Here is a 10,365-nt window from a genome sequence, read left to right as displayed (position 1 = left end):
GCTTCAAATGAGGGGAACCCAAAATCCCTGTCCATTAATCCTCATTCTCCACTCAAAAGATTTGGCATGGTTTCAAGTACAGAACCAAACTGAACTGTTCGGACACTTCGCCACTCATTGCATAGCTACACAGAAATCCTACTACTCTTTTCACTTCCTGAAGTTTTGCTCTAGGCAATTAGGAGATTTAAGAGGTTGAGAAGACAGCTCACTGTCTCATGTCCCCTGTGAGAAATATCATTCTTTATGGATTTACTAGGAAGGAAATATTATGTCTGGTATGTTTTGCATAATGGTGGTAAGCCCCATACCACATAACCCTTTTATTCAAATGATATCACAGAGATAGAAGGGGATGCCAGATCACATCTGTACCATTAAATTGTCCTATGGGAGATGAGGGAACCATAGATACTCTTGTGCATTTCATAACCAACCCTGTTGTCTGCTTCTCTCTTCCATGAACTGCAATGGCATGGATTCCATGTGAAGTGCACAGCAGGTGCTAGAAGAGCCAATTGGTGAAATTAGGACTAGAAAAGGTGGGATAATCATCAGTTGCCCCCTCTGTCACTGAACTAAAAAAGGGAATGACCCTGGTGGCTGGTGGCTTCTATGAGATGATGATTCTACTCTAGGTAGTAACCTGAAACCTAAAGGTGCTATCCAAGGCGCTTATCCCTACCCTTAGTCAGGTTCAGCCTACTTAATGGTATGGATATTTGGGTTTGGATCAATAGTAAGATCATATCTGCCACCTCGCCAATGCAGAAGCTGTGAGCCAACATTGTGTAAAGATATAAAACAACAACAAAAATCCACTGTGGAGTCTAGAAACTTAAGCAGTATGGGATTCCAACACAGGGAAGGGGCAGTTATGGCCCTGCAGTAAAATATATGTTGGCCCTCTGAATTTTTATTTGTAACAATCTTTCAGCTGATCCAACTAGTTTGTTCCCTTCCCCCATCCCTTTCCCCTTCTTTAAATAGAAACAAAACCAAACACCAACCAAGCAATTTCTTTTAATTAAAATGAAAGGGAAATATTTCATTTGTGGGGAAAGGAGTAGAATGGTACTGGGGGCACAGGACAGCAAAGCATGCCTGACATGGTGGAGTAGTTCTTTTTTACTATTAAAGGAGGGGGCAATGGGGCAATCTGGGGTCTTTAGGAACAAGGTGCAGCAAAATGGTGGTAAAATAGAAACATTCTCTGTAAAGCCAGGTGCCAAGAGAAAATGAAAGCATGAAACTGGCCGTCAATAAGTAACGTGTACTGGTGAAGAGAGCTTAAATAAAATTATACTTTTTTAAAGGCTTAAGCTGATTTAAGGACTAGTTTTAAAAAGGTGACACTTGAAAAACAAAATCCCTCCGCCCTTCCTTTCTGCACACATGCTATAATGCACAGTACATTTCTCTAAACTCATAGAAGTGTGCTTTACAGACAAAAGGTTTAAGTTTTTCTCCTTTCCTAGCATACCTTCCACTGACAGGTAAATGTCTGCACTGCTAGGTAGAAATGATACTGGATTACTCCTTGCTAAATAGCTGCTTCTAATGTTTGCATATATTCAAGATGTCAATGTGGTGACTGCAGATATCACACCAATAATAGAGTTTGCATAATTTCTTGATGGGGCTTTCTTGGATATTTATCCATGGGATTCTTCATTCAGTTCAATGGGAGGAACTGGCATATGGAACAATCCCACGCATTGAAGCCTGTTTATCTAAGAACTCTTTGAGATCTGAACAGACACAAAGAGCCCTGAATCAAAGAAAACATCTAAACCTGTTTCTCGGCTATAACATTTCCAGTTAAGAATGTTTTAAAAGCATTTTCACCTTAGTTATTACCTACAATAAGAATACATTTACCTTAAGCTGATAATGACTACTAGAATGGCCTTCAGCATTAGCTGGTCATTTTAAATTAAGAAACATAAGGTGTGTTGTAAATGTGCCTCTATTACTACCAAATTTAAACAAGAAAGAAAATCAGGCTAAAATAGTTATCTAATTGCCAGCTCACAGACTGCGATCAGACGTAAAGAGCTGAAGCATGGTAATTGGGTTCCACAAATGAAAATAAAAGATTTTGGAAGTATCTTTGGATATTTAGCACCAAAAAGGTATCTTCATCTTAAAATTACTTGGAAAAGACTACTGGGGCAGCAGAATGCATTTAGCTCTAATGCGTTTAGCTCTACTGAATTAGTTGTTTTTATTCTTGCAGCCAGGGCCTGGTTGCTTTTATTTATGCAGCACTGAGTTAATAATAGTTTACTGATGGGTTTTTTTTAAAGCTCACAAATAAACAGAATGCTTGACATGACAAGATTATTGAGCACAATGAAAATAATGCTCACTTTCTCATTTCCAACCAGGTCAGTTTGACCAGAAAGGTGCTAATACCTACTGAGCCATGTTCAAGGTCCTATTTATGACCTAATGAGCCCTAACCAACTCAGGGACTGAACACTTAACAAAATCTCTTCCACTACATGTGCCCTTTGTTTCCTTACAGAAGACCTTATTGGTTGTCCTGCAACCAATACATTACTGGTCTAACTTAGCAGAAGCTGGTCTTTTCAGTGGTAGCACCCATAAGTTAGAACACTTTATTTCTGTATACTTTTTGTATACACATGAAAGCTGTGTTGACTTTTCAATACCTGTTATAGACCTATTTTTATTTAAAGAAGTCCACATGACCTGTAAACTCTCTCATTCTTTTTATATATTAGTGACTGATATGTGTGTGTGTGATACTATTTTAAAACTAATTTTAAAATTCTTTTATACTATTTTCATATTGTATTATCAGGTTGGAATCCTGTGGCTGTACACTGTATACTACGTGTTCCATTACACAAGCAATTACACATTCTCTGGGTTCCCACAGGGAGGAGAATGAGGAAACAGCACAGGGAAAAAAGGCAGCAAACTTCAAGCCACCTGTTTTTCAAGTGCATGGCTTCCAACACACATGTATTTTTTTTAATATATAAACCACTCAGAAATTTTATTACATTAAGCAATATACAAGCAATAAACCACTTTAAATCAGAACATAATAGTCCTTAATATAAAGAAAAAAGATAATTCCATATCTATATCACAACACAGGTGTGATTTTTCATAGCAGCATCTTCTGTGTACACCTGGGGCCCTAGGTTAAGAGTAGTGTTCACTGTTCATTTCATGTCACTGTAACAACACAATGGTCAAGTGTAAGTGAACAGCATATGAACTGCAAGGATGCCTAGGGCATGAATCTGAAGTAGGCAAAGGCCAACACTGTGGTTGCATGTTTTCTTTTAGTGTGTGTGAGGGAGTGATTCCTCCAGATTTTCCAGATTACCTTTTATCACACATGGACACCTTGGAGGTGGTCTTCATTGTTTAGTGTGTGCCACACACACACACACCAGTTGTTTTTTTTAAAAAAAAATACTAGGGTTTGACTATTTATCATTTTTTATATCTCTGGAGATCCCAACAATAGAAAATTGTTCTTTGGAGCTACTGCTGTTTCCTACCCTGATATAAAGGTTTTTGTTGTTATCGTTCAGACATGAAATCCTGAGACTGTGTTGCTATCTAGACCTGTTAACACTCAAGTCCCACAATCCTTTTCAACTACAGAAGATAACTTTGTACGCAACTCTGGCAAATTGGTGTCCTTTGCAGAATATGCATCTCATACTCATGTCTTAAAATTTCAGTATAACAGAAAGGCATATATTCAGTCAGCTTCCACTAGCCCCTCATGTAAAAGCTCAGGTTTTATATTGAACCATGTGCTGGGATTGTAGTCTCTTTAAAAAAAATTATAATGGCAGGCAAGGATGCTACAGGCAGCCTTCTTAATCACTACTGTCCCAAATCAGCACATGAAAAAATTCTGACTGTTGTGTAAATGTTAAAGGGATGTTATAACAACAGTGGCTTTCATGTGGAGCAATGAATCTGCTCTAATTTAAACTACAAAGAAGCTACCCAAGGTATTGAATACAACTCCCAAAATAATTTCAGCACCGTGGACAGATCCTTTGCTTGGTCTGAAACCTGGTTCAGCATTTGACTAACATGATGTCAATTGACATGTGTTATTGGCCATCACTAGTAATAGGCCTGCCTTCTTCTGTGTCTATTTCTGCCATGCAAAAAGTTACAGTCTGGATAAAAGACTTTATACAGAGAGTGTTTATATGCAGTGCTAGAAAATTAGTGTGGAGAAAATTTAGGAAAATGAGAATTCACAACTAAGGGTGATAAAGATGTTTCTGCTGCCTGTCACACTCGTGGTGATATAATAATGCCTTAAGAGAGTTGAAGAGGCCTGGTTTTTCAATCTAGTATCTATCCTACAAATTAATCCAATTTAAGTAGTCCTGTTTATTAAGCAGGTGCCATTGGCTAGTCACTACATAAAATAATAGATTCTGTAACTAGAGTGTTCACAGGATTTTATTACTATTATTTATAAATGGCCATCACAAATTAAGATTTGAATTCATGCCCTCAATTTACCTTGAAGGTAAATTTTCCAAATCTACTTTGGATCTAAACTTACTTGTGTGTGGAAAAAGTGACAATATTTCTGTGACATGTACACCATCTCTATGGCATTCCTAAAGCTGGATTCTTATTTTATTTTATTTTATTTATTCAAGGATAAATAAAAGCCTAGTTTCCAGTCTGACCAGGATACACATACCACTTACAGAGCTACATACAGTGGCGGCAACAACACAAATATGTGCAATCAAGTGTAGTCTATTATATTGGAGACAATCTAGTTTAAATTGCTTTTGCAATTCTAATTTTGTTATTGTTTAGATTTTAGAATGTAATATATCATACTGGCCAAGGGGCTGGACTTTGTAAAATTAGTTTTACAATGACCCTCTAATTCTAGGAAGTTTAACTGCACTGAAGTGAACTCAAGTACATATACTGTTGCCTTTAAAAGATATACCCTAAGGGAACAAATTCCTAACAGGCATCATGTTTTGAACTGAAAGGGAAGTGGTGGGCCAGCCAACATTGACTTTGGACTGGAATTGCTAATGCCAGGTTGGAAAGGTAACTTTTGGGGGGCAACAACTCTCTAGACTCCCCAGAGAGCATGCTGTTTGGGGGATTCTTGGTGTAGTAGTCCAAAGAAATTATTCTGCCAAGCTCTACCACTAATTCCCAGAATTGTGGCTAAGACAAAGCTCTATAAATTCTCTCTCTTCAATGTTATGGTGAGCAGAAACAGCTCTGCCTAAATTGCCTCCTTATACATCTTTCTTTAATGACAAACACAGAACATCATGTCCATGTGAGTCATTTCCATGCCTTTTCTTAACTGCAATAATATTTTTACCATGCTGACCTCAGTAATCAGGAGGATAACTAAATGCACACAGTATTTTCTACTGGCTTAATAGAAAACTGATGGTCCAATTATTTTGCCTAATCTAAATCTATGTACTTTCCAGTTTCCCTTCTACAGAAAATTCTATCTAGGGTTGTCTGTGTTTCAGCTGTCCACTACAGCAAATGATAATGCTGTTGATCCTATACTAGTGAAAAATTTCATTGGAAAATATCTGAACAATAAGGTTTTGTTAGCAACACGAGAACCATCCAGATCATTCTTCTTTCTTATCATTTGACAATGCTATCATTACTCCATTATATATTGTCAATTCAGGTGTGTGTGTGTGTGTGTATCCTACCGTTCTCCTTGTATCCCATTCCCAAGATGACCTCTGGTGCTCTGTAATACCGTGTGACCACATAGGGAGTCATCATGAAGCTAGTGCCTGCAGTTCTGGCCAGCCCAAAATCTAGGATCTTCAACGTGCAGTCAGATTTTACCACAATATTACTTGGTTTTAAATCCTGAGGGGGAAGCAGGGGGAGAAACAGAAATGAGTGTTATCTACAAGATATGGCAAGTACTGATTTGCTAGGGTAAAATTGTAGGAGATAAAAGATACAAGAGAGGGCAAATGGTTGGATTATGTGACCAGCAAGAATTTAAGGTAAGCCAGCAGGAGAGACAAGCAGGACCAATCCTACCATGGGAAAGAGTGAAGCAACAACTTCCAGCCAGCCCTACCATTAAGCCAAGTGATATCCCTAGGCAGTAGATATTTGAACCCAAAACAGTTATTTACTAGAGGCAGTTGCTGGTGCTGGCTACAGCCCAAATTAAAACATGAACCAGAGTCAGGCATAGTTTAGAGAACAACAATGGGATACATAGGACAGATGTTCAATATGCTGAGTCTTTCAATCAGGTTCTCTAAGACATTTGACCTTAATGTGTGTGGGGGGGGGGGGGCGCTAGGGCAGAGGAATTTGGCTTACCCTGTGAATAATTCCTGCAGAATGAAGGTGTTTGATGCCACAAAGCATTTGGTAGAGCAGGTAAGACATCCGCTCATGGTCTAGCTCCATCTGAATTACCTGGCACAAGTTGGCATCCATCAGCTCCATTACTAAATAACTGAATGGGAGAAAAAGCCATTTAATTCCTACTCATCATGGGCAGCATGTTTGCCGGAGTTTGGAAAAGTTAGTTCTTAGACTACAACCAAATGGACGATTCTGGGGGTGATAGTCAAAAAAAGTAACTTTTCCAAGATCCCTTTCCTACAGAGCATTCCTTTTATGCTGGCCACATTTAGCAAAATTCATTTTGCCTGACAGAAGATGCACATACAAAACAGAAAGAGAACAAGAAAAGCATTAAGACAGCCAAATCGACAGAATCAAATGATGTGTTCACACTTCACTCTTGCACCCTTGTATAAATGAAGGCAGCAAAGAAAACAAGGTGTGCATGTATGTGGAATAAAAAAAATCCACACAGTTTTCACAGTGTCCTCCTCCCCACTCTGAAGTCCCCCCTAAAGACCATGCCCTTATGAAAGCATGAAGCTGCCTTATACTGAAACAGACCAGTACATGAAAACTGCTTTATAGTGAGTTGGACCAGATCCAATACTGTCTTTACCAGTGAGGGGAAACCTATGGCAATCCAGACGTTGGACTCAGTGGGCAAGACCCTGTTTGAAGTGGGTGTAGTGTAAAGTTCCATCAATGTACTCTGTAAGGGGAATACAAAGAAAGCAATCCAACAATGCTGCAAAGGAGCTTTTGCAGTATACTCCCATAGTCAGTCGCTGGCTGTTTGGATTGAAGAGGAGTAATCTTCACCTTGGAGTAATCTGGTAGCCATTGCTCTGCCTAACAAAACTGTTGCACAAGGAGGTACTGGATATCTCTCTTATGCAACACTTGAAAAAATTAGATATGTTAGCATGAAGCCTACCCTAAAAGCAGTTTGGTGTTGTTGAGTGTCTTCAAGTCATTTCCAACTTTTGGCCAAACTACAAGGTGACTCTATCACAGGGTTTTCTTGGCTAGATTTGTTCATAGGAGGTTTGCCATTGACTTCCCCTGAGGCTGAGAGCATGTGACTTGCCCAAAGTCACTCAGTGGAATTCATGGCTAAGCCAGGGATCAAACCCTGGTCTCCAGAATCAAAGTCCAACACTCAAATCATTAGTATAAAGTCACAAAAAGACATTGCAAAATATTGGACATGTTGGGAAGGGCTGACAGCTGTTGTAGGCCAAAACATCTCCTCACCCCTTGACTACACTGATCAGTGACAGTTCTGCTACCTGCATTCATTTTAACTGGAAAAGTGAAGGTCTGCAAAGTATGTGTGCTATGACTAATCTTTGTCCTTCCCTAAATGAAGGGCTTTTTTGGACCACATTGGCTTCATCATAGGTCTTTTCAGATTATCACATTTCCACTTTGATCCCACTTTAATTACCATGGCTCCAACCAATGGAATCCTGGAATTTGTAGTTTTCTGTCAAAAAGTTCTAGTGCCTCATCAAATTTAGTTGCTCTTCCACAGGTATTATCTTTACCTTTAACTACTTATAAGGTAATTATTGACCTTATTCCTCCATCTTGCCTTTCTTTTATAGTTTTCTCTCTTCCTTTCCATTGCTCTGTTACACGAGCATCGGCCTGAATCGTAGTTAGTACCAACTAGAATAAATCCATTGCACCAATGGAATTTACTTAAGTGTTGATTCTCCATTTAAGAACTAATTCAATGGGTCTACTTTAGTTGGGAATAACTAATAGGATTTGGGCCATTAAGCCAGAGCATAGGAGGAATGGAAAATATAGTTTTCAATTGCCAGGCAGATCTTACCACACGGTTTAAAAACTGTAACCATATCGCATAGGTCCAAAACACACTACAAAAATAATCCTGTTTGAGACTGCTTTATCTGCCCTGGCTCAATGCTAGGGAATTCTGGGAACTGTAATTTTGTGAGAAATTTAGCCTTCTCTGCCAGAGAGCTCTGGTGCCACAATAAACTACAATTCTCAAGATTCCCTAGCACTGAGCCAGGGCAGTTAAAATGATCTCAAACTGGATTATTTCTGCACTGTGCTTTGGACCACTGTAAGGAAAACCCAACCTCCTAGGTTAGGGGGCAAAATCTGGCTAGGAAGAAAAACTGACAAAAGGCAAGGAGGGAAATGTCCAGCTAGTGGATTATTTCAAATTTCATTTGAATCACGTTTTCATTATACACCAAACAATAGGAAACAATGCTCAGTGGAAATACTAGCAATGCTTGCCTTGTTCCTAGGCAGATAATTTTTATAGAGTCATGGGTTAACAAAGAATAAATATGAAAGAGTAGAAAATATTTCACACGCACTTTCAAAAGAGAAAGAGAGATTATTTTAGAATGAATTACCAATCTCTAAGGGGCCAGCACAGCTCAGGGAGTTCTGAATAAACAGGCATTTCCTGAGCAAGTCATCAACACAAAGGCATTACATTGAGTTTGCTAGGGCCACTCAGATATTTTTGCATGTGTGCACATGTTCAGACCTTTCCCCAGCCCCATTTCACTCCTGCATTTTCTCAAATGTCCCCATTACGATGCTCTGCACACATTTTCCATTTCTGCAATTCTAAACTGAGGTGAAAAGTAATTTCTGAAATACCAAAAGGCAGGGGACAGACAGTCTTGAGATTTACCAGTTCTATCCAGCTTCTCCACCAGGCACTTTCTAAGAAGGAGCAGTTTAATCCATCCTATTATTTTAGATTTTAATTTTCACACCAGAGTATAATGCCCTCATGCTCACCCATTTCTCTTTCCCTACAGAAAAGATTTAAGGTTTACTCCTGTCTGTATTACTTACACATCCTGGAACTCCTCCAGAGATTTCTGTGGTGTGAAGACATTTAATAAACTGATAATCTGAAAAGTGACAAGAGAAGAGAGGGAAGGAGAGAACAGTAATAAAACATTAGCAGTTGATCAGATTATGACAGCCCACTCTACAGAAATATCCATGGGTGTTTATAACTGTTAACTTTTCACCAATCTATCCTGCAACAAGAGTTTAAAGAAACACACCACAAACATCAAATGCAAATACAAAGAAAACAACTGGTTTTAGAAGGCATGTTTGCATGCATTTAGTTCAATTAATTCAATAAAAGCAAATAGATTTTGTCTCCAAACTTAAGGTTTCCAGAACTTAATTTCTAGCTTCACAAAAAGAAAGCTGTGTAACTCTAACAGTACATTAACTATGATTTAATGTAGAAATAACACATTTTGACACCACTTTAACTGCCAAGTCTCCATGCTACAGAATCCTATGTAGTTTAGTGAGGCACAGCACTTTTTGGCAGAGAAGGCTAAAGATCTTGTAAAACCACAAATTTCAGGATGGCATAGGATGGAGCCACAGCACTTAAAGTGATGCCAAACTGCACTGTTTCTACAGTGTAGATGCATCCTATGTTTGGTAAAATGAAAGGTACTAGGGAAAGAGGAAGACCTTAGTATAGGTGGATAGATTCAATCAAGTTTGCAGGACCTCAGCAGGCCTGTTGATGATAGGGGTATTGGAGGTCTTTCAATCATGGAGTTGCCATAGCTGACCTCAATATGATGGCAATTAACAACAAGAAACTACACTTGTTGGAAAGGGATTAGGAATTGGAAGTGTAGATGATGAGTATTTGAAGGACAACTTCTTCTTTTCCCAAATGCAAAGAATGAGGAATAGACTATAGATTACTATAGACTACTGCTGCTTGTACTAATATCTCTAATACTCAGCACTTTGTTACACTAGTAACAGAGGTGTGTTCAGAAGAGGCACAGGGAGTAATGGCGTGATGTTGGTGGATACTGCTATATGTACAGTCTTGTTATACAAATTGCTAATTTACCACGATGGCACCCACAAATTACTGTGGATAATTTACAAAAGCTAAAGGTTTCCCCTCTGACA

The 10,365-nt window shown here is 38.7% G+C and overlaps 1 protein-coding gene across 5 annotated transcripts in view; it reads right to left on the bottom strand.

Annotated features, from left to right (window-relative positions):
• Positions 1-10,365, bottom strand: part of MAPK10 (mitogen-activated protein kinase 10) — a 268,834-nt gene that overhangs the window by 67,771 nt on the left and 190,698 nt on the right. For all 5 annotated transcript variants that reach the window (XM_089526169.1, XM_089526166.1, XM_089526167.1 and 2 more), the window contains 3 exons: positions 9,259-9,317; positions 6,373-6,511; positions 5,736-5,901 (listed from right to left, as the gene is read on the bottom strand). In XM_089526169.1, the coding sequence (XP_089382295.1) occupies positions 5,736-5,901; positions 6,373-6,511; positions 9,259-9,317 (364 nt within the window). The remainder of the gene's footprint in view (positions 1-5,735; positions 5,902-6,372; positions 6,512-9,258; positions 9,318-10,365) is intronic.

The sequence above is a fragment of the Sceloporus occidentalis genome, unplaced genomic scaffold (genome assembly GCF_023333645.1).
Source record: "Sceloporus occidentalis isolate IW3139 unplaced genomic scaffold, rSceOcc1.0.p SCAF_5, whole genome shotgun sequence".
In the NCBI taxonomy this organism is placed as follows: Eukaryota; Metazoa; Chordata; class Lepidosauria; order Squamata; family Phrynosomatidae; genus Sceloporus; species Sceloporus occidentalis.
This window is presented reverse-complemented; position numbering and strand designations above follow the sequence as displayed.